Here is a 24,413-nt window from a genome sequence, read left to right on the forward strand (position 1 = left end):
ACTTGGAGAGGAAAGCTCTAATCCCTTACATAAATATATGAAATAATAAAATATCCAGGAATGTGCTTACTACATGTTTTATATTTAAAATATTCAACCAGTTCCTGCACCATTTTTGACATGTGATCCACTTCAAATGCACCCGAAAATATTCTTCCCGTTAAGTACTTTCCTTGGTTATTTCAGTCCTTCCTTTTCCTTGCAACATGTCTTTCCAGTGGCTTTGTTACAGCCGTGTTTGGGTTTCTGCGCATATTTGTTTTGTCTGAACTGGAGTTTATCTTTGCCTCTCTCACACACACACAAAGCAAAGGCGAGTTGAATCATGTGGAGGATGTAGTAAGGATCAGGGCTTATTTGAGCCTAGTCTTTGTGAGAGAAAGGACCTTTTCAGTGCCAGGTGTTTTTAATGTTTCAGTGCTTTCCACTAAGCAGGTGATCCCTCTTGCATAACAGCGTCTAAATGATAAAAAGAAGGTTCTCAAGCTGTCAGTCCACAGAAAGAAAATCCAGTGGAGGTGTTCCTGGAGGATTTAAATCAATGTAATCCTCAAAGATTTAAGCATTTATATTCTAAAGCTTAATAAAGAAATCAAGGTGGTTTTGCTCTGTTTTCCACAATTCTATGTTGCCTAAGCAGCGAATTGTGGTGAATTGTGTTTTGAACGACCAGCAACAATAACTTGAGGTCGTTATGTCCTATTGGACTTTAGAGGGATTCTGACCCACCACTCTTCACAGTGAATTTTCTTTGTTTTTTGCAGACATTTGCTGCACAGCAACAAATCCAAAATGTTTCTGGCACAAGTTCACCGACTCCTCAGGTGCACAGAGAGTCAGTAATCTGGTACGGTAAAGGCTCCAGTAAACTAGACCAACTTGTTTTGGCTTGTTAACTTCATCCTGGTCATAAATATGATGAAGGCAACAAGCCAAAATGCAGTTGTTTCTTAGCACTTCAAGTCTTTCTGGATTCTTCATCTTCCAACTGCAACATTTTATGAATCAGGCTGACAACTGGACCATTAAAACTGAATGTTTTTTCAGCTGTTTTAGCATTTTAGCAAACTTTAGCTTATCCACCAATATTTGCACACTGAATGGAGTAATTTAATGTTAGTCAACATGCTAGTGATAACCCTTACTCTACTGGTAGTGCTTACATGCTAGTTGCTCTATAAGCCAGTGACAACCCTTATGCTAATGTTGGAATTAAGCTAAAAAAAAAAAAAAGCATTTTAGCAATTTTTGGATATACTGGCTACATTTAGCATACTAAACGTACTGTAAGTCCACATGTTAGTAAAATGCTAAGTTAGCCTTAGCATTTTAGCTGAATACTAATGCTTGCATACTGAGTTTAGACATTCGCTGGTAATCAGTGATCCACATGCGAGTGACAGCATTTACGCTAACCATAACATTTTAGCTCATTTTCAGCATTACAATCCATAACTTGGATCCGACCAACACACACATTTTGGCCACCATTTTTAACATTTCCTCAGAAATGTTCTAGTTTTAAATTTGCTACTGTGTTTGGGATCATGGATGAAACAGTCTGGGCCAAATGGGTCGTTGAACCGACGACTGCTCATCTACACAGAGAAGTTCATAGTAGACTCAAGAATCTGCAAGGTTCCCAGGTCCTGTGGCTGCAAAACAAATTTAACCCACAGTAACATTCCTCCGCCCCCGTGACGAGGTCTTTCTGCTGATGTGCTGCTTCAGATTTTCTCCAAACATTGTACTTATGGTCAAACATCCACACATTGCCTCATCTATCCCAGCAACCTGTGGTTCAGTCAGATGAAACTCCTAAATTATGCTGTCATGTTATTTTTAAAGAGTAGAGCCGTTCTCCGTCACCCTTTCATACAAGCCATACTTATTCTTTACTGATCCAGTTGTCACAGACCTTAACACAAGACTCTTCACATGTGTGCGAAGAGTCTTTTTTTCTCAACACTGCAAAGTCTGAATTTGCTGAAATTTCCACTTTTGGAAGGCCTGGTGGCAGTCTTCAACGATTTTCACTTGTAAATAATCTTTTCTTTGTAAAATTATGGAATTCAGATGGAATGAGAAATAGTAGCAGTTGTTTATGTGAAATCATTGCTGATTTCTTTCCACCCTGCTGTTGTGTTCACACAGCAGAACACAAAGCCACCCAAACTTGTTGACACTTGCTGATGAATATTTAATGTTTTATTTGCCTCAAGTCTGTGTTAGAAGAAAGGATGCTATGATTTTTTTCCCATGAGGTTTTTGTTTCTTTGGTGGTCTGGTTTCCGTGGTGAGTCAAAGCTAGATCATTTACCTTTTATATACTAATTGTTAAAAACACTTTATTTTCCCCTGGTTATAGTTTGAAATTTAAGTGTTCTTGTTTTGGTTTTGCTAAACTTTCTGCTATTGTGCATCTCACTAAAAATGCAAGAAAAAAAAGACTCACACTTGCTGGTTTTCTGATCGTTTCAGGTGGAGTTATCATTACACATGGATCATGTCCACATCTCGCAATCATTTGTGCTGCAAAACTATGCATTAAAACTTCCAGAGTGGCTATGTTTATGCAGGCTGAGTGAAAACAGCTTTCACTCAGAGTTTACTGACACTTTAAACTCAAACTATTGATGTTTGTGTACAGTAAGTCTGTCACCATTCAGTTTGGAGCCGTTTTCTGTACACATTAACAAAACCCAGACTACAAATGGATGCGCTTTCAGTTCATTATCGTTGTCCGTTACTGTGGAATTGATTTTTTTCCCACAAACATAAACACAAGTACTGAGTCAGACAGACATTGTTGTGTCTAGCCAGGTGTGTGTGTGTGTGTGTGGCTAAAGACTGGCTGAGCTGGTTTTAGTGTGGCAGCTAAACACTGTTTGGAGAGCGAACACATGTCTGGCTTATGCGCTGACACAAACACTCCCTCACATCCCCCTTCTTTTGTAAGCTTGATCTTACACTAATTGTGCTTCAGAATGGCGTTTTCCTTCCCAAAGAGATAAACACAAACCAGGCACATGTAGTGTTGGAAAATGACGCATTTATCCTTGAACAATTTTGGCAAAAACCTCACTGAGCTCCCTGAGCAGGGAGTGGAAACTTCTCTCTGCTTCAGTTTTAGAAATGGGTTACTTGTGTAATCCTAAAATACATCTTTCACAGTTTATATCTATAGATTTGTACATCTATAGATTTTTATTAAAGGTTTCAAGATGCTAAGAGAGGCTTAAGATATGTTGCATTTGTCAGAAACTGAAAATCATTGTTACTGTATCCTAGTAAGAACTCTATGCTGTGAGATTGTAATAGTACAACCTTGGACAAACATATCACACTTTTCTTGTGCTTAGAACTTTTATGTTTAGAAAACATTACAAATGTTTCACAATAAGTACAGAAAAGTAAAGCTGAAATTATATAACACATTGATAATTACTGTTTAGTGGTGTTATTTGCAACTGGCAAGTATAGAATACTATATAGTATATATTTATTTTCCTATTTTGCTCTCTGTAGAGTAATAACAATATAATAAGCTGATATTAGTTGATTAGTTAGACTATCTGCTTGTGTTGTTTACTTTCCAGTCTTGTTTACTTGTGTTTAATAGGAAGCAGTCTTTTGTTCTTTCAAATAAAATTTTAACATAAATAACTGCATCAGAAACTAGAATTAATTTTCTTCATAAGTCACAATTAGCATCATAAATTTAGAATGGAACAAACTCAAAGTACTCAACAATATATGCATTTAAATTTTTCACTTAAGGCTGTTTTCTATGAGGCTGCAAACGGTGACATGACATGATGTGATTGTGTGCGTATGTGTGCACACACCCTCAGCACACTGTTAATGATTATTATGTCGAGTGTCACAATGGATCAGAGCCATTACAGACACACACAAATACACACAGCTCTTTTACACATGACCTGCCCTGCAACTTCTCTCTCTTTTACATTTAAATCAAGTGTGTGTGCTAATTTTAGCCAGAAGAAGCTAGACTGCTCTTGTCGTCTCGCACCCCCTCTCTCATGTACACACACACACCCGCACACACACACACACACACACACACACACACAGAGCCAGACACGCAGCTCATAATGAGGTTTGATTTTCATACGTTTCAGACAGACTGCTTGACGGGCCAACTAGCACTGTGTGTTGGCCTCAAAGTGTGTGTGTGTGTGTGGGGGGGGGGGGGGGGGGGTGAGTGTCAGCTGGTGTAATTGAAAATGGTCTCAGACTTCCTCAGCCTCTCCTTACACACACATTTAAAATATTGTTTCATTGAGAGATTTATTGTTTTGTGCATGGACCAGACTAAAGCATGCAATATGCTAAGATAACACACTAAGAGCATTAAGTAAGCCAAAACTATGCAACAATATAAACATTTTGCACTTAAGATGGAAAAAACGTCCTTGTCTGCAAATATTTTCTACCCAGCAGTCCTGAAGTAGCATCGTTTTAGCCTCACTTGGTTTGAATTCTGTAAAAGAAAGGAAAATCTTGTGTACAGTACATTTCGCAATCCAGTTATTAATTACTTGATCGACAGATCAGCCCTAAATAATTAAATGTCCCCTAAAGCATTGCCACGTTATTGCATTTTAGGTGATAAAGTTCTACTGAATTTTTTGTTTGCATTTTTTATGTATTTCAAATATTGTATAAAATAAGCATAAAAAGTATGAAAAATATACACAATGTGCCACTTTGTTTTCCCTCTGATTACTTGAATAATTGTCAGAATAATCGATGGAATAATAGATTACTGAAACAATCGTTAGCTGCAGGTTTAGCACAGTTACAGCTGAAAATGTGACTGCATAAAATGTGAACCGTTTGCGTGTGTGAAAACCTCTGCAGATGCAGACCATGATGCATGTTTTCTGGTGAACATGGATACTTTACCCCCACGTTGTTTTTAGAAATGGCATTGCCTTTCTTTCTTGCACAGGAAGCAGGACATGAGACTGAATGTGTGTCTGGAAGTTGTTGAGTTTCCCCCACGATCAGCTAAGAATAAACATGCTGTGAGACTTGATTTCAAATGTTGATATATCTACATTTATACACAACATCAAGAAGTTTTGTACATGTTAGAGGAATGATGACAATGAAGCACCAACTGTTACCAAAGTGTGTCAGTAAGAGAGAAGAAGTGACCCAGATGTGGGTTAAAAGCGGATCGACCAGACCTGCAACCCGTTTGGCATTTTGTCTTATCAGTTGAGCTTTTTATTAAACATCTGGGAGGAAATAGCTGACGGTCTAAGGTGAAATATTTGCTTTGGACTGAGTTTTGCAGGTGGTATTAATGTCTGCACAGCCAGGAGGGAGGTGAGGTTACAAAAAGGAGTGGAACAAAATTCCTGTCTAGTGATGTTAGAAGGCGATAAGAGTTGTACAGGAGAAATTTACAGAGTTATTACTTCTCAGATTCACCAGCTGTTGAACCAAGAGGTCCATTTCTGATTTAGTTTCTTCCTTTCTTTCGTCTGCTGAGGTATTTCCTGCAGCTAAAGACAGTTTTTAAAGATTGTTTTTTTAATTATTGCCTTTTCTCCACCATCATGGTATATTAGCTCATAAAGAAAGATTGTATTCATACATTGTGTGTGTTTGTTAAACCCTGTTTTGGATATCTGCAATTTTTTAGGGTGTTTTCACAATTGCAACATTAGTTACATTTTCAATTGTTTTCACACTGCACTATGTCAAATAAACCAAAACCTTTGAAAAACCTGTCCCCCTCCTCACCTGTGGGGGCGCTGCCCCAACAATTACTGACGAAAACGATACAAAAACCTCTGAAATAGACATGAGTGCAACTTCCTTCCTTTGTTTACATTTTCCTTCCTCCTAAAATGTAAACAAAAACGGAGTAGCATCAAATTTGTCTTTTGTCTTTGGTAAAAGACCATGAGGCAGTTTTACTGCTAGCATTAGACTAGGTGGCGTTTACCCAGAATGCCCTGCACTGTAGACCACTTCCTGCTTTTGGAGCGGTCTCCGGTTTGCTTTCATCCACATTGGGATCACCCCAGAGTTTGATTCACACCTCCTCAAACAAACAGTTTAATTAAACTGAACAGGAATGGTGTGAACATTGGAAGAAAGAGGCTGAAAAGTTTCATCAGACATCCAACATGAGTGCTTGTTGGCCTTTACCATCACGTTGTGTGATTAACTAAACATCTGAAAGGACGCTGTACTCCAAAGGTGAAGGGGTCAGATGTCGCGGCACCCTGAGAAGTCAGCACTACGCTCTGCTCCGTCAGGATATGTAGCTCACTCGGAGCCGGTGACCTACTCTCTGCTGCAGTCAGCCTGGCTCCAGGTCCAGATGGGACTCACAGTTTAACATGGGAGTTCCCTGGATTAGCGCTCTAAAATTAGACTAATGCTGCCCTGTCCTCTCCTCCTGCCGCTTTGCTCCACTTTCTGCCACTCGGTCACTTCTCTTTTCTCCTCTTCTTTATTCTATCACTTCTGTCTTAGTCCGTCTTCTCTGATTGGTCCTATAAAAATATATTTTTTTTACTCAGACACACTATAATAATTTCAACACTGCAAAACCACAAATTTTATCAAAAATCTTTGGTCTAGTTTCTAGTGCAAATTTCTTCATACACTTGAAATAAGACAAAACTAAATTAGGAGATATAGTAGCTTGTTGTAAGTAATATTGATAGAAAAGTACTAGTTCCACTGGCATGTTGTTCCACTTTTAACAAGTCATTTTCCCATGTTATAAGTGAAATAATCTGCCAGTGGAACTAGTACTTTTCATTAATATTTAAGAATTACTGACTTGAACAAGCTAGTATATCTTGTTGAAAAGTTACTTGTAATTTAGATTTGTCTTATTTTAAGTGTAATAAAATACTTCTACTAAACTAAAAAAAATACTTTGTAAGACTTTATGTTTTTGCAGTGTATAACTTTAGAAAAATACATTGGAGATGGTTCAACATTTAAGCTTGTTGAGGTAAAAAAAAAAATTAGTTGCAGTACTTTCATTTTCTAAATGCAGTTATGAATGTTTTGTTTACAATACAGACATTTTGTGCCTCTTTTTGATAACGTAAGTTATGATATTTAGATTAATAGGCATTCCTTTTCACAATATTACTGACCTGTTACTGGTTAATTACTGGAGCCGGGAGAAGATCCTCTTATTTTTTGTTTTGATAAAGTGGCAACAACAATGAAAAAAACTTAATTTGTTATCAGAAGACAGCTGAGGTTTTGTATCAGTACTGATTATGAGTCCATTTTTTCTCAGGAACAAATTAAATTATATCAAAACCAGACATGTTGGAAATGAGTGTTTCCTTTATCAGAATGGTGAAAGATTAAAAAGTGGAAAGATGGGAAAGGATGACACCCCCTCCCCGAAAAAAAAAGTCTTGCACACAAACATGCACACACCCACAGTCCTTCCTCTTCATTTTCCCACTATTGAAACCTCCACTGAGAGTTTTGTCGACAAAAATTCCCACACTTGTTGGCTGTCGAGACCCTGACTTAGAAGTCAATGGTGTGTGTTGTGTGTGTGTGCCGGGGTGTGTTTGTTGCTCGTCCGTCTACCCCCTGCAGCCTTTCTCATGGAAATTGGTAAGCAAATTGTGTGGACCTACGACCTAAAAGTTCTCACAAACTCACAAACATACTTGCATAGACCCACACTCTCTCTCTCTTACACACACACGCGCACACACACACAGCGGTGTGAGTTATTTCTGACTTCCCAGACTGTCGAGTCATCCAAGGACCAAGTGAAGGAGGACTTGGCAAGTTTCTTCCCTGTTCTATCATTTTTTCTGTTTATCTTCTGTTAATCTCTCCTCTCCTCTCTTCTCTATTTACCTCTTAGTTTACCTTCCTTTGCTCTTGTATTTTCTATTTTCTCTACTTGTCCTTCCACCTTTGCTTGCTTTTCACTCCTCTTCATCCATTTCTCCTCTTTATTTCTCCTCCTGCTTCGTTTTTCGGCCTGCCTGCGACCTTTTGCTGACTGCAGGAGGAGGCAGAGGAGGAGGAGGAGGAGATGGAGGCAGATAGACGGAGGGCAGGCAACGGATGACAAATGAGCTAATTGCTTTAGATTAACCATGCAGTGTCTGCCTGCCTGCCAGGCTTACAGCCTCCTCCTGTCTAGACAACACCGCAGAGGGAGGGAAAGGATCAGCAGGCGATCTCATGCAACATGACAAGAAATGAAAATCTGCTCGCAACTTTTTGTAGTTTCGTTCTCCTGAGCTGCCCCAAAATCAACTTAAAAAAACTTGAAGTGAAGTGCGGCGAAACAGTCAGTTGAGGACAGTAATCCACTCTCTACATGAGCATCTGCTCTTAGTCTTGGGATTCAAGATCACAAGACTAAACAGAGATTATGTTAGCTAATCATTTCTATTCTTGACAAGGAAACTGCAAAGCATTTTCAGGATTTTTTTATGTAACAGTATCACCAACACCTCTTTGAAACAGAAAAAATATTTTTTTGCAGTGAAGATGCTTCTAAAATGCTGCAGTTCAGCAGATTTAGATTCACCAACTGAGAAAAACAAAGCAGGTGGAAAATGTGTCGAATGTCACTTTGTGAGTCTGAAATTTAATTTTATTCAGAGGACAAAATAATTTATAAGATGTCCAATTTGTAGGGATATAAATGTGTCTTGCAGGATTATAGTTTTTTGTTCCTCCCACCAACCAAAAACATGACTGTCTACAAATTTCCTTTAGATTGGAATGTGTACATGCAAAAAATGCAAATAAAATGCTGAGCAAAGTTAAGTCCTTTCAGATAACATCAATCATTTCCAAAATATCTGTTCTTTTGGAAAACAGCTGAAAAAAACAGCATGTACTTTCTATACAAGAACAAGCAGTGAAATGGACCAGACAGTGCAACAAGTAAGAAAATCTCTGCTAGTAGCTTTTATTCCGCCATTGTTCTGTTTGTTTCCTCACACATCCAGAGAAGGAGCTGAGAAATCATGTTTCCCGACAGCGCGCGTCCCAAAAACGAAGAACAATATTGCTGCGTTTCTAGCCAAGTCTTCACCCTAAGGATGTTTTGTTTTTTTTTTTTTTTTATCAGCGCGACGGCACAACACATTTGCTCTAAAAATACATCTGCGATTGAGAGCAAAAAGGAGAGTGAGAGTAGTTTAAATCTTTTCTGAAAATTGAGCTCGCTGGGATGTGTTTGCATGACCCCAGATTGGCTGGATGCCTTAACTGAACCAAAAGATTATAGAATATTAAGCAACTCATAATGATAGACATGAATGACATGAAAGCAAAGGCATAGTAGAAGGAGGTTTGAAGCATGTAACTTTAACTGAATAATTAAAATATATAAAACAATGACAAGCTAAACAATCTAAAATGGGAAATGTTTGGCAACATAAAAACAAACTTGTACCTCTACTGAAGTTGTTACAGCAGTAAAACTTTTCTCTTACTAACGAGGTTATTATTCTGCAGAGAGGGAGTCCTGTTGGTCAGACAGCGAGGTTTTGCAGCAGTGGGAAGGGAAGGTCACGGTTCTGGCTCCATAATGTGAGACTGGGCTGCAAATATTTCTGAGCTGCAGTTAAACTTTGGGAGCCTTGTCAGAGTTTAAATCTACCAGGGTTCATTCAGTGTGGTTTTAATAATCCATGTTCAGAGGGCAGAAGGATGGCGATGAGTAACATTTTTAACATTTTCCTTTTATTGGGCTGTCGCATTGAAGTAAAGTTCTTTTTCTGCTTTCACTTTTACTAAATCCCCTCCAAGAAAAAGCTTTTTAGAGTTATTTGCCAACAAATAATCAAGAGTTTTCACCAAAAGACTTTCTACCCACTGCATTAATTTTCAGACACAATCTGTGTACAGATGATTTTTATGCGATGCAGCTCTGCTGATCTAAAAAACCCCACAGATTTACAAAATGTAATTATTTTAACAGACCTTAACTCAGAAAGAAGAGAAAGGAATACAAAATAAGCTCTTTCTTTCTCCTTATTTCAGATTTCTAACATGAAGTCTACATTACTGACTTTTAATTGCATTTAGCCTGTTTTCTCATTTGTATCTTTGAGTAGGCTTCCTGCACTCTCCTGCTCAGCCTCCTCTCTTTGTGTCTCTGAGTGCTGTGTTTATTTGCTGTTTATTTGCTGCTTTGTTGTTTTTCCCCCCGTTGCGCTTTCATTCTGATTCGATTAAAAGGAGGATACAGCCGAGCGAAGGAGGAAGCGAGGCAGAGTGAGGGGCGAAGGGAAGACAAACAACAACAAACATAAACAGATTAAAAGCGTTATTTGTCAACAGCGACGCTGCCTGTTAAAGGGAACTGTTGTTGTCGAAGGCAAAGAGGAACAGAGAGACACTTAAACAGAAATCAGTGCCAGTCTCACCATCTGTGTGAAGCCACCCAGACTGGGGGTGTGTGCGTGTGGGTGTGTGCGTGTGTTTGTGTGTGTGTGTGTGTGTGTGAGTGGGCCTAATGCCTGCGCACAGCTTGTTCTGTCAGCTGGTACCAAACTCCCACAAATTGTTTTTTTCTCCTTTCTTTTCCTTTCCTTTCCTTTCCTTTCTTTTCCTTTCCTTTCCTTTCCTTTCCTTTCCTTTCCTGCCTGGGTTTTCTCTGGGTACCCCAGCTTCTTATGACGGAACCAACTCTGTTAGCGTTTGTGTTCAGACTGTCGCTTTTACAGCTTCAGTTACAATTTTATATATTAATCTGAGGCTGCGCAGTTGGTAGCACTGTTGCCTTGCAGCAAGAAGGTCCTGGTTCGATTCCCGGCCCGGGTTCTTTCTGCATGGAGTTTGCATGTTCTCCGTGTGCATTTGTGGGTTCTCTCTGGGTACTCCGGCTTCCTCCCACAGTCCAAAAACATGACTGTCAGGTTAATTAGTCTGTATCAATTCTCCTTAGCTATGTGCATGGCGGTTTGTCCTGTCTGTCTCTGTGTTGCCCTGGTGACCTGTCCAGGGTGACCCCGACTCTCGCCTGAAATGTCTCGCTGGAAATAGGCATCAGCACCCCTCCTGATCCCACTGGCACAAGGGTGTTAGAAAATGGATGGATGGATATTAATCTGCATCCTTCAAATACTTTTTTTGAGTGCAACATTGCACCTTTTATCTAGTTTTCATTTGTAATTTTCTGTTGCATGAAAAGTGAAGAAAATTATGTTCAAAAACCAAAAGAAGCTTTTTGCAAGTTCTTACTTAAAAATTATCTGGTGAATCACTTGCTTTTACTTCCTATGATAATTTGGATTAAAAAAAGTAACATTTTCTTTTTAAGCCATATTACCCAACCTTACTGGACAACAGTGGAAAGATTTACACTTCTGCTGATTTATTGACAGAGTAACGTCATTGCTGATTCTGATGTGATCATACGTACAGTATGTTTGCATTAATAACTTATATTGTTATGGGTTAAACAGACCTGAAGCTAACCCAAACTAGTACATTTTTATTTGGAGTTATAATGTTTGTTTTTCCTAATGATCCCCCCTCCAGCCTCATGGCTCCCTATTTTTGTCCTTCATCATTATTCTGTCCATCTCTCTGACCCATCTGTCCCTACCAGACGCTCCCACCACTCCCTCGCTCTTCTCCTCCCCCCGTCACATCGACCCCTTTTGTTCGCATCTATTGAGCGGCTGTGGGGGAGGCAGGAAGGCTCCGGTCAGCTGTTTCCTCCATACGTGTGTGTGCGTGTGTGTGAGTGTGTGTGTGTGTGTGTGTGTTTGTCTGGACAGTGTGGGAATGTGTGTGAGAAAAAGTTGCAGACAAAGCTCAGTCCAGACTCAGAGAGTGCGTGCTCACACTGTGACTCGGAGCGTCTGCAGATCATGTAGCTCCAAGTTTTCCCACAAACTTCTTGTTTTAGTTTATTTAAAAAAAAATTGTTTTAGTTCGCTTTACTTTCCCCACTGCACCGTTGCCTTAACAACAGACCCTTGGGATCTAATCAGCGCGCTGTTTCAGAGAGAACGTCTTGATCTGGGCAGCTTGTTGCATGCAGAGACTATGCAACCATCGTCAGGGAGTCACAGCCATGAAAACTGTGTTCAGATACAGCACTGTGGTGAGTTTCGTGTCAGTTTTTACAGCATTCAGCTCTGATTTCACTTTATTTTCATGTTGTTGTGCTTTTTCCCCCCCAATTCTTGTGAAACTTTTAGTTCATCTCCAGAACCAAACAGGAACTAGAATTATCATTCTCATAAAATAAGGCAGATTTTGCATTGGAAGGTTATTGATTCTACAATATTTTGATACTTAATGATTCTGCAATGGATTGGAAAAGTCTGGAAATGTCCAACTCAAAGACCAACAACGTTTATTATATTTATAAAGTTCTACCGCTGTTCTGTGATTATTTGTTTGTTATTGTTGTGCTTAATTTGATCAGGATTTATATTATTATTATCAATATTGTTATATTTTAAATCACTTATGCACAATACTAAATCCCATTTTGTCCAGTTTGAGAATGCAGGTTCCTCTACCTTCTGGAAAGTGAACATTAACTTTTGTTAGTAGGATTTTTTGAGTGATTTATGCAGTTGGACAGCTTTGAAGTTTTGTTTGGTAAAATTAAAACATGTTTAGTGAAGCAGAATGAGAAATGTTAATTCTTTTTAGTAAGTTTCAAGTTTCCATTCACTTAAAAAATCACTCTTTTACAGACAAACCTCAAAGGTTGGATTGATCACAGTCACAGTTACCAGTAATCTTCCTATTATCAGAAAACTGCAATGCTCTTATTTTGAAAAGGTTGGCTTCTCAAACTGTTGGTTAGTTGTGTGTGTTTCTCTCACTTCCTGTTGGTGGAAGTTATTTAGGGTCACGTTTTACAGTCATAAAAAGTGAAAATGGTTGATTTCATAAAAGTGCAGAAATGCAGTCAGCTGACTTTGTCTTTTGACGCCATGTGACCGTTAATGGGTCCAGACGAACACAGAGCTCTGAGAACTGGTGTGAGCCGTCTGGAAACCAGTCTGCAGTCTGGTCTGTGTGCATGTGTGGCTGCAGGTTACTTTATGTTCCTCTCTCTGATTTGGCCCTGACCTCTGCTTGCTCCCTTTGAAGAAAGTGTGTGAAAATTGCTCAGTGTGTGTGTGTGTGTGTGTGTCTGATGGGGGTGGCGTAGGCATGAACAGCGGGGAGTTTGAGCAGACTGTCTCTAAACAAAGCTAGTTCTGTATGTCTGATGTTGTCTGGCTCTGTGTGGGCGTGGGTGTGGGTGTGTGTGTGTGTCTGCGGGTGGGTGTGTGTGTCTGTGGGGGTGTGTGTGCATGTGTAGTGGTGGGTGGGTGTGTATGATTCGCTGACCCCCTTCATGTCTGAAATAAAACACTGACCTTGTTTTGGTAATTATATTTCACAATTTGGATTTATTCCATCTTTAATCTCAAAAGGAAGTGATCATTTTTGCTTCTTAAGTCCAAGAATGTCAAATTTATTTTGTTTTACTTTGAAAACCTGTTATTTTCATAAGATCTATGAAAGCAGCTTTTTCTTTTTCAATGCACAAAAAAACCCAAACCCTAAAATTCAGCTGTGTGTAAATAAGGTTGTTGTGCTTTAATATTGCTATATTTTTATTATTTTTATTTTTTATTCACATGAGCTGATTCTAAAATTTTCTTCCATTTTCCTTTAAGCTTTGAGATCCCTGATCTTTCTGCTGTTAGTCGAGAAGTTTACAGAAATATATTTAACTGCTTTTCTGAAGCTTAATAAAACTTTCTTCTTGGGCTAACATGCTGCTTGTTTCCAACATCTTAGGTTATAAAACAAGTTTTCAACTTTCATTCAGGGATATTTTTATGCGTCTGTAAAGACTGTTTCAGTTATAAAGCTTCTAATGGAGGAAAATAATGTGAAACTGGTTTATTCCCACAAAGCAACTGGGTGGAGTTTGACTCTCAGCCTGAGCTTTGCAGCTTTTGTTAATAATCAGCAGCTTTCAAGCTGACTAAGTCCTGATGACATAACTGGGCACGCTTGTGGCATTTTCTATGCATGTAGAAAAAGTTTTAATCTGTTTTTAATGCTTTATTGTTTGCTAGTTCAGACCATATGCTGAGTGTTTGTGCTGTTGCAGCCCAGCTGGAGTTCGTCCAGATCTTGGTGATCGTGGTGTTCATGATGGTCATGGTGGTGGTCATCACCTGTCTGCTCAACCACTACCGCCTGTCTGCGCGCTCCCTGCTCTCCAGGCACTCCCCCGCCCGCAGGAGGCACCTGCCGCTGGCCAATGTAAGAATTTCCTCCTGAAATCTGGCTGGACAAAGACTTGGATAAATGCTTTTATCTTAAACAGAGAAGCAGCTGTTATTAACTATTGAGTATTAAAACAAGCTAACATATTTAAGATTTCAGGCGATTTGTTTACTCTTATTTTTATTTTGATGCACAAACGCAATCAAAAAGTTTGAATATTTTCTCGCTCACAGATTAATAAATGTAGTGTTAGAACATCCATCCATCTAATTTTTGATAGCAACCTTCCTTTTTTTAGCTGACTGGCTCTGTTCATCAACAGGTTGGGGAGGGAATAACAACAAATTCATCTCAAGATAAATTAAAACGAGCTCAATAATTTCCATTTCCAAAAACTGGATGATAAAAGTCTTCAGTCTGGTGCTTTGATCTCAACAAGGCACCAGACTTTCAGCACCTTTTATGAGAGACTTCATAATTAATTTTATTTGTTGTTTCTGTTGTTTTGAATATTTAAATTTTGTTCCGGTTCCAGTGTTAAATGTTCATTAGAATTTAAGGTTTATTGATATTTGAGAATGTGTTTTTGCATTATTAAACCATGTTTGAAAATCATCTCAAAACAACAATATTATCGTTTATCGGAATAACTTGTGGGACAATTTATCATCCAGGAAAATTTGTTACTGTGACAAAAGATGGGAAGTGCTCCACTTCTTTCTACTCCGTACTATCAGAGTAAACTCTGGGTTTTCTGACACCTTCAGGATTTCAATGAGGAACTTTTGACACTCTGGAATTTTATCATTTTTGAAACTTTTAAAACCTCCATTTACATCGACACCAAAAAGCATTCCAATCTCATAAATATGGATCAGCTGTATGCAGATGTAAAATTTCCACTCTGCTTTCTAACCTGTGGATCACATGTTCAGATATTTCCGCAAGTATTTTGGAAAGTTTCTGAAAAGATTCTGGAAAGACAGTCAAGCTTCACTTATGTTATAATTTCTGAGACATTGTCATAACTTCCTGAACATACCAGCGGTTGTTGGAGTGGATTAGGCAATGAGAAGACGGGTCAGACAGAAGAAGAAGGAAGACAGAGTTTCAGGCATGCTGACAGACAGCATGCAATTCCAGTGATTAAGAGCTGCAGGCTAATGCTAGCACACTGACTCATTTTTTTGTTAAGGGAACCGGCTTCTATTCTGAGGAACACATCCACTGAGATACACCTGAGGCTTCCTCAAACATATGACTTCACTCGTGCTTCCTGAGTCACTGTGTTTGTGGCTCCAGTCGGGAAGTAAGATATAATTAAGGGATGAAGGATAAACGTCACACATAGAGGCTTTGTGAAGAGCTCAGGGGAGTGACAGTGTCCTAGTTAGTTTGGATTAGCATTCAGACACACTGACACACATCCAAGCAGACAAGCAGATCGAAATTCTCTCGAAAGAAAGGAAATTAAAACGGACAGAGAATGTCGGGCAGAGGCTCTGATCTTCCTGAAAACTGCTGAAATGTCTGCTTTAGTCGGCTAATTTCCTTTCAGCACAAAGCCGTAGAAGTTAATCAAGCACAGAGGCCAAGGCGAGACTCGGAGTAAAAAGCAGAGCGAAAAATGAAGATGCATAAAAAAGATTTTATAAAGGGAAGAATGTTAAAAACGCCATGGAGAGAAGTTCAGTTTACACGCCAGCAGAGCCCTCTAGTGGAGAAATAAGATATAAGCATGCAGAAAAAAATGGAAATGTATCTGAAACTGTCAATAACAACAATGAAATATATATATAAAAAAATCTTGAATAAGTTGGTGTAATTGGGTCAGTTTCTCGTTACTCTTGTTACTTATTATGTTTTAGATTCTCACATTTTTTTATTTGCTCTGTTGAAATCAGTTTTGCTGTAAACCAAAAGCAGATGGACAGTAAAGTTCTCTTTGTCTGGTTTTAGGCATAAAAACATAAACACAAACCAATACAGTTTACATTTTGACTGGTTGTTAGTGGTTTGTGAATTTTGTCCTCAATATTTTCTCAGTTTTTCTCTGATGCACATTGATCGTTACTTTTAGAAATATTATTATTTAAAGCATAAAGTATTAAATGTATACAAGTTCTCAGTGATTCAGTTTTATTTTCATTTGTTTAATTTGAGGCTTTTTAAGATTTAATTCCAGGCATTTTATTGCCCTTTTACATTTTAGCTCACTTATTTTTTGTAATTTATAGTTGCAGTTGTACATTTGTATTTAATTGAATCCGTGAGCTTAAAAATAGCTTTTATTTATTTATTTATTTATTTTTATCTTTTAATTATTAATCTTCATCATGGATGTTTAATTTTATCTTTTTGACAACATTTCAAATCTCTTAAGTTAGTCCTCTATTATGTTTGTGCTTTTTTTTTTCTTGCTTTTGCAATATAGTTTGTGCTGTATTTAGTTTGCAGGTGAATCTGACTGAAGTTTGATGATTTTTCTGTTGCAGGAGGGAAGCCTGTGGTCGTCTGAGAGCACTGGGACCAGCAGTGGTCTGAACGAGGTAATGTCTGTTTGGAATAAGCTCCTTGTTCTCCAGCTTAACGCAGCTAAAGATCCTGACGTCTCATGTCGCTCAGCACCAGGTGTATAACCCGCGGCCCCCGGACAGAGGAGTCATGTCGTACCTGCAGCGCGACCCGCAGCCCAGCCAGCCGCAGCCTCTGCTTCAATCACAGCGCTTCCAGCAGACGTATGGCCCGAGTCGCTTCCAGCCGACGTACCCCTACCTGCCCCAGAGCTTCATCGACCTCCCGCCCACCATCTCCCTCTCAGACGGCGAGGAGCCGCCTCCGTACCAGGGGTCCTGCACTCTGCAGCTGAGGGACCCTGAACAGCAGATGGAGCTGAACCGCGAGTCGGTTCGCCCTCCGCCCAACCGAACAGTGTTTGACTCCCACGCCCTGGACCCCTCCCACTCCTGCCTGCAGGCCAGGTAACAGCACAGCTGCTGTCATTCACTAGCGTGGAGAACTCACGTGTAATCAGAGTCATTTCAGATTTATTGTCACTTAAATTGCTTTTAAAATGTTGCCAGGAAGGAAACTTTCTATTTGTTCTCTTCCCCAGAAGTTAAACTATTCAGTATTTATTTATGTTTTGGTCATTGTTGACCAAAACATAAATAAATACTGCGGGTTGACTACATGTCAACAACTGTTGACATGTAGTCAACAATTGTGAGAAACAGTAACTATCGTTAAATCATCAATATAAATCAAATATGTTATAAAGCAACTCCTGATTCAAAGGAACTCAGTGTTTCGGCTGGACGTTTCTGGACGTTTGTTCCAGATTTTACGTCATCTTTCATTATATCTAAGTTTAAAAACATTAGTGAGTTCTTTATGACTTTCTGCCCTTAAAAATATTTATTTCAAAAACAGCTTATGACATAAACTTTGACCAAGAGTTATTCTTATTCCAATCTTCCAGTCCAGTTATTTTTCTATCTGCTGTATATTTAGGGCTTATTGCGTGTTTCCTCCATTTGTTTCTCCCATCATTCTCATTCCTCCTCCATCTTCTGTCCCCAGGCTGCAGGCTCCGCCCCCAAGCGTCCATTCAGGTATTAGTGTGCTGGCGGCCCAAGAGGCTTTGTCCCGGCAGCAGAAACAGAACTCTCAAGTCGAGGGAACTCCCCCGACTTACAGCGAAGCCATCGGGCACTTTTACCACCCAGCAACACTCGCCTCCACCCAGAGCCATCGGACGGTATCGTCCCTGCAGGGGGCGCCGTCCTCTCTCATACACGGCCTGCTCAGACCTCTGCCCAAGCAGCAAGGAAGTGTGGAAAACAGGAACACAAGGAACACAAAGGAGAAATCCCAGAAGCCGGAACAGGTGTGACTGAACTGCTTTCTCTTCATTCCAGCTTAAAAAAAGACAAAAGAAAAACACCCCAAATTCCATCAGCTCACCATTTGGGAAATCATCCGCGGGCAATGAGGAACGATGACGTGAACGTTAACATCCGGTGTGAATGGTTACACGGCGGATGTGCGGTCGGACTCGGTCTGAGTGAGAACATCTGCATGACCTCTGCAGAGCACAGTTCCAGGAGAACATCCGGTTCTCCTGGTTTTCCACTTTGCTTCAGAAGAACGGGGGATGGCAGAGAAGACGGACGTGAAGTGGAAAAGATGAAGGTGGATAGAAGCCTCTGTAAATTCCTCGTCTCTCCTGTATCCGATGGATCTTTGTTATAAATATTTACTTGTTCTGTTTGCCTCTGTAGAACGTATCATTTCCAAGCCTGCAGAACACTTCAATCGTCTTGTTTCTTGCAGGATATGTTTCGTTTTCTTGTGATAATCCTCTGTTGCTGCTTTGAGTCCTTAAATATTTGCTTCTTTTTTTTCCTCCAACTTCAAAGTTTGCAGCAGCTCCTGCACCGAGCTTTGGCTTTACCAGTGGGACATGATAGCACATCTGACTATATTTCCAGTTTAGATTTAGTTAGCGTAATCATAAAACTAGCTCAGCAGGTGTAGCAACAGTGCTAAACGTCCTAAAGCTAGAAGCTCTGCCTTATAATGACCAACACCTGCAGGAGACCTTACAGATCCTTGATTCAATTTGATGTCTTCTGAAGAGGGTTTGCACAAAGTCTGACTGTTCACCGCAGAAGGAGAATCTGCGGTGATTAATGCTAAGAGAGGAGGTCTAGAAAGTAGGGGTACCGTTTTAAAACTTGATGCATTCTTTGTATTTTGGTTGTCTAGTTTTAGAAAAAGAGACGTGAGAAACACGTGAGGGTGCCAACATTCACCTTGAACATTTTGAAACGTACATGTTGACTTGTATATTCGTTACATATGGAGTATATATACACGCATGTATGAACGAGAATGGAAAAGCACGAATTTAGAGTTATTTATATAATTGCTGAAAAGCATTGCACTATTTTTTTAGTATGCCCAGATGGAACATTTGAGAGGGACTTTTATTGTGAAGGAGCTCTGTGTTTTGTGGTTTAAAAAGAGATTGGAAATGATTTACCAGAGTGTGTGAGCAGCACGGTGCACAGCAGCGGCTATCAGTCGATGGGAAGACTGACTTTGGTCCAAAGGACTCAGACGATCCAATTTCTGTACCATAGATGAAAGAAAAAAAAAATCTCCAGTTTATGCAAATGTCTGAGTCCAGCGAACCAACCAAATGTCAGCAGCCCACCTGTGGGTCCAATCAGAAATCCCAGAACTCTCTCCATCTCTCTCTCTCTCTCTCATCCCTGTCGGCCGAATCATTAGCAATCCCAAAGCTGGCTGCTACTACCTCGACCAAACAAGTGAAGCACATACGTTTCCTCAACTTAATCAGACTGTACCATTTAACAAGCGTCTGAGCTAATCAAGGCAGTGTGTAACAGTAGAAAGGGATAGAGTAGAATGTTGTAGAGTTAGTTTTTTGTTTTTTAATCCTGCTTGGGTGTTTTATTTGAATGTTAGAGTTTTATGCTCATTAGGTGAGAAGAGAGAGACGCCTAATGTCCTCATTGTGGAGCATTACTCAGGAAGAAAGCCTGTTGCCCAACAGGTCCCTAAATATCTGATATGCTGACTGTGCACAGTGGTGGCTTCTTATGCACGATTCATAACACCAACATTTCTCCGAACCTCCTGTCAACATTCATTCTGTTCACTCTGGTAAACTTCTCGATTTTGCGGGCATCTCTGAGCACTTTATTGCAGCGGGAAAGAGACAACAATCCTCGAGTCCGCCAGCATCACAACATGAAACCTTTATCTCTGTTGACGAGGTAAAAGCGTACACTGGATAAAAATGTATAAATCAGTCCAGCATCCGATCTGCTGAGTTTCACTAAACAAAGCTCTTCTAAAATTAATCAGAATGGACCATAAATGTAGCCCAACATTTCTTGGACAATATTGGCAGTAATATTTTGGTATGTTGATTTTGTTGAAGTTCTTTTTTTACACAAGATGGGTTGTTGAAACTAGACACACTGAAGTGTTGACAAGTGACACGAGTGTTAATAGCAACTCATCCTGTGTCAGCTCTTTACAAGTGTAGAAATAGAAAAACATTATGAGTCTGTAAACGTAAAGACGACACCAGTTGAGCTTTGTGTCGTCCAGTTTTTATGCAATTATTGAACCAAATTGATGCTGACGCTGATTTAAATGGATGTTTCAGATGACTTAAAGGATTATGAGCAGCTAACAGTTTAAGAACAGTAGAAAACTAGCTTGCCGATTAGCATGCCGCATGCTACTTTGGTCATGAGTGTAAAATCCAACAACAAAACACAACTTTAGCAAGAGTGAACCACTTTGAAATTTTTTTTAAAGATGGAGGAAGTCTACTTTGTTCTTGACCCTCTATTCATATAAAGAAAAAGAGATCAGAGTTTCCTACTGTATGTCACTAACTGTTCATAGCATTTCAAGAGATATTACTTAAAAACATCTGAACCATCCCTGTAAGTCTGCAATGTGAGAAAAGAGAACAGATACACTTTAACAAGCCTGTTCTCAACAAAAACGGTGAGACTTTCTAGATATATTGACTCTTCTAGCAGTTTTAGTATTATTAAGTCGGTAGGTCAGCAACTCTGACTTCCAGGTGCTTTTTTAATCTCAGCAAAGTGTTTAGAAGCAACACACCCTGATCAGAAACCAATTTGTGTTGAATAATGGAAGAAATCCCAAATCTTCACCTTAGTTGATCTATGCTGACAAAATTACTTAAACTATAACCAACCAGAGAGAGCTTTTAGAGTCAAACCAAAGTAAAACATTTTTTAGATATTTCCATTATGTAATCAGTAACATATGTTAAAGTCAAGCACTTAAAGATAAAAAAATTATGATGCAAAGGGAACTAAGGCCTACACCCAAAACTACTGAAGGATATTTAGATCATGAATCATTCTTGACCATTAAACCAGAGATGAGAAGGTTTGTAACGAGTGAATAAAGATTTGAAAAAGGCTCTGATCAGGATGATTGGGAAAACGAATACCACTACTACCAATATAAATAATAATAATAATAAATATGTGCATCCAAATACATAAAAACCCTGCGCTGGCTGACAAAACCCAGAGAGACAGGCAGAGGAAGAAGGAAACTCACACATATCAAACATTTATACGCAGGCAAAAATCATTTAATATGCACTGCAAACTCTCTACACAATCTTCTTTTTTTAATGCTTTATGCCAGTTTGAAAGCTCTTAAGTGAGTTAGTGTGTATCAGTGCATGTGAAAGGTGCGTGGGTGTGTATTCCTGTGCAGTAAATGTGCAGCGACGTGGCCTGGGAAAGACCTCCAGCTGTCTAGACAAAAACCAAACACACACAACCGCATACACACAGCAGTCTAAATGAACTACTTAAAGAGCCAGACACACTTTCATTGAGCTAGTGCCCCCCCCCCCCCCCCCCCCCCCCCCCCCCCCCACCACCACCACTCTCACTGTGGACCACACAAGGTACAGCGAAAACATTCATCTCACACACACCTGGTCTTCCTCCAGAGCGCCTCCCTCCTCCTCCTGTCTCAGTGAGCTCTTCCTGTTCCCAAGAGATGCCCGCTGTCCAATCACAGAGCTCCTTTCCAAGAAGGCCCCCCCTTTGCCATTGGCCGACCGAGTTTGGGTCTCCGTGGAAATGTTCGTCGTTTGTTGTTGTTGCTATGTCGTACGTAAGTGTGCCTGCCTGTGCTGAGATGGGCTAAATGTGAGCGGCCTGTGTGGGCTGTCAATCATCCCCGGCCGCGCTGTCTCAGACTATGATGATGATGATGATGATGATGTTTGGATGATGGTGATGAGTCTGATGAAGATTGATGGTTTCGATAGTGATGCCTCAGAAGATTGTTGCAATACAACTACTTTTTGCCTTTTTGATATTAGTGATATTTTAACGTAGTGTGTTAAATGTAAGATTTTGTTTTGAATTATTGTTATTATTGTTGTTTATCACTTTAGAAAGAGAGAAAAAAGGATTTCACTTTATTTCACTGTTCACACAGAAAACTGTTTGCATTTGTAAAGTTTGTGAAAGTGTGAAACTACCTAAACACACAAAAGCTGCAGATCAGCAAGGCAGAAGAGGAAATCCGTAACATGTACTTCTGTGTTTAAGTGCCCTTTTCAGTTGAAGGTGTTGTTGTTAGTTTGCAAATTTGTGCTTTTATATGTTTATTTTTGGCAAAAAGAGTTTCAGTCATTCCTTTTTTTTTTCTTATGCAGTATAAAGTCTTTTTTGTTTTTTCTTATCGTCTCCAAACTCTACATGTGTGCCTTCTGGTGTCCAGTGTTACATTACTGTTGCCTTTTGACATTTAACCAAACACAGCCTGGAACATTGAATAAGCCTAGCTGTGTGATGTAAGGAAGTCTTGCAGGAAAAGGGAAGAAACATGCCCAAATTTATTAAGAAAACATCATTTTCATAGCAAAGCAGCAAAATCAGGAGCTGTACTCTAAATTATTTAAACTCAATTTCTCTTCACCTGATAATTTAAGACATTAGCCCAGAAACAAGCGGTTCTGGAAGCACTTATGTCATTAGCACAAGGCGACTGGAGAAAATTAAGGTTTCCCCCCTTTTTGTGTGTTTCCTCTCATGCTGCAGTGTTGTGTGCTTCTCCGCTTTTTGAATCAGCGCTGCACTGGCGCCTATTCCTCTGACAATGTTTTAGAAAACAAAATGTGTGATAACACTCTCTTTTTGTTGCAGTATGTGATGTGTTCATATTTAAATAAAACCTCTGTATTACGACTGCGCCGCAACGCTTGCGACTGTTGTAAAAGTCTTCCAGCTGTTGTGGAGTTTAATCCTGAAGGCACATTAATGGTGGGAGTTGTACGGTATGGTGAGTTTCTTCTGCTCTGGATTCCCACCTTTGAGAAAAGTAAAATTAAATGTAAAAACATGAATTACGGTCAGCTTTTCATCAATGAGCAGAATCTTAAAACCCATCTAGGACACAGCAATTTGTAAAGTCTGGTTTAGGATCCAGGAATCTGTCATTGCTGAAAAGTTTTGGGGGTTAAACTCCAGACAGTTTTCTCTCACAGCATGGGTAACACACTTATATAGAGATCTATTTTATTCTCAATAATACCTGCTTATTTGTGTATTAAGACAGTTCCTTTTAACTTATGTTCACATTGACGGGTTTATGTTATATTCCTTGCCAAAAGAACTCAACAATGCTTCATTGTTGGTGATACAGAACTTGGTAAGAATCGGACACATTTCATTTAGCCTTTGAATTAACAAAAGTACAAATAAAAAAGTTTTATAAATACACCTGACCTGTCTTTTTTATTTCTTCGTGGGGAGTTCAAAAAGTGATAAGCTTTTAATTACACAAATCATAGCAGTAAATCCTGAAGGTACATTGTTTCTAAAAAGTTACTCAAGTAAATGTAACTGAGTAAAAGTAATTAGTTACTGTCCACATAGAGATGTACCTTTCTTTAGGGGTAATTACTGAACAACAGGGAAACACATCATACACACAAACCCGATTGAGAGTCCAGTTGGCCTAAATGCATAATTTTGGAGAAAAACACTGAATGCACAGGGAGAACATAAAAGCCATCAACTACAGAAATATACTATCTTTGACTTTAAGAAACAAACTTTCTAACAGTGATAACAAGTTTTATGTTACTTGGACATTAACACACATACAGTCATGTCACATATCTTCAATTTGGATTTTACAAAAATACCAGATTGATTTTCTCACAGTATCCACCAGATGGTGCACTTCAATTAGTTTTACAGAAAATTCATAATATAGGATGAACCTGCAGTAAAGCCATCCAAATACAAAAAGAGAAAGAAAAACAAGGCACAATAGACAAATTAAAGTGTAAAACTCTTCATATTTCTCCCATCATTCTGGTGTTTGGTTTGACCTTCAGCAAGTCGTCTTCAACACACGCAGGGGTCAGAATGAACCTCAGGACAATGCTTACATCACATCCTAAGCATTTAATTAATTGCTGCAGGAGCTTTTCATACTTCTATTTATTTCAGTCAGGTGTGTGGCAGCACGGAAACACCCCCAAAATAAAAACAAATAAAAAATGAAGGGGCAGTGGGTTGTGTGGTACACTG

General features: G+C 39.3%; 1 protein-coding gene across 2 annotated transcripts in view; it reads left to right on the top strand.

Moving 5' to 3' along the window:
* The window catches only part of pmepa1 (prostate transmembrane protein, androgen induced 1), a 37,442-nt gene extending 13,848 nt beyond the window's left edge, over positions 1–23,594 (top strand). Inside the window, exons 1-5 of one of the 2 annotated variants that reach the window (XM_028002922.1) lie at positions 11,808–12,118; positions 14,144–14,298; positions 16,758–16,811; positions 16,888–17,243; positions 17,845–23,594. In XM_028002922.1, coding sequence (XP_027858723.1) covers positions 12,061–12,118; positions 14,144–14,298; positions 16,758–16,811; positions 16,888–17,243; positions 17,845–18,157 — 936 coding nt within the window. In that variant the 5' untranslated portion in view covers positions 11,808–12,060 and the 3' untranslated portion in view covers positions 18,158–23,594. Of the gene's footprint in view, positions 1–11,807; positions 12,119–14,143; positions 14,299–16,757; positions 16,812–16,887; positions 17,244–17,844 lie in introns of those variants that run through there. The other variant, XM_028002923.1, reaches the window with a different exon arrangement.
* The last annotated feature ends 819 nt before the right edge of the window (positions 23,595–24,413 follow it).

The sequence above is a fragment of the Xiphophorus couchianus genome, chromosome 20 (genome assembly GCF_001444195.1).
Source record: "Xiphophorus couchianus chromosome 20, X_couchianus-1.0, whole genome shotgun sequence".
NCBI classification, from domain to species: Eukaryota; Metazoa; Chordata; class Actinopteri; order Cyprinodontiformes; family Poeciliidae; genus Xiphophorus; species Xiphophorus couchianus.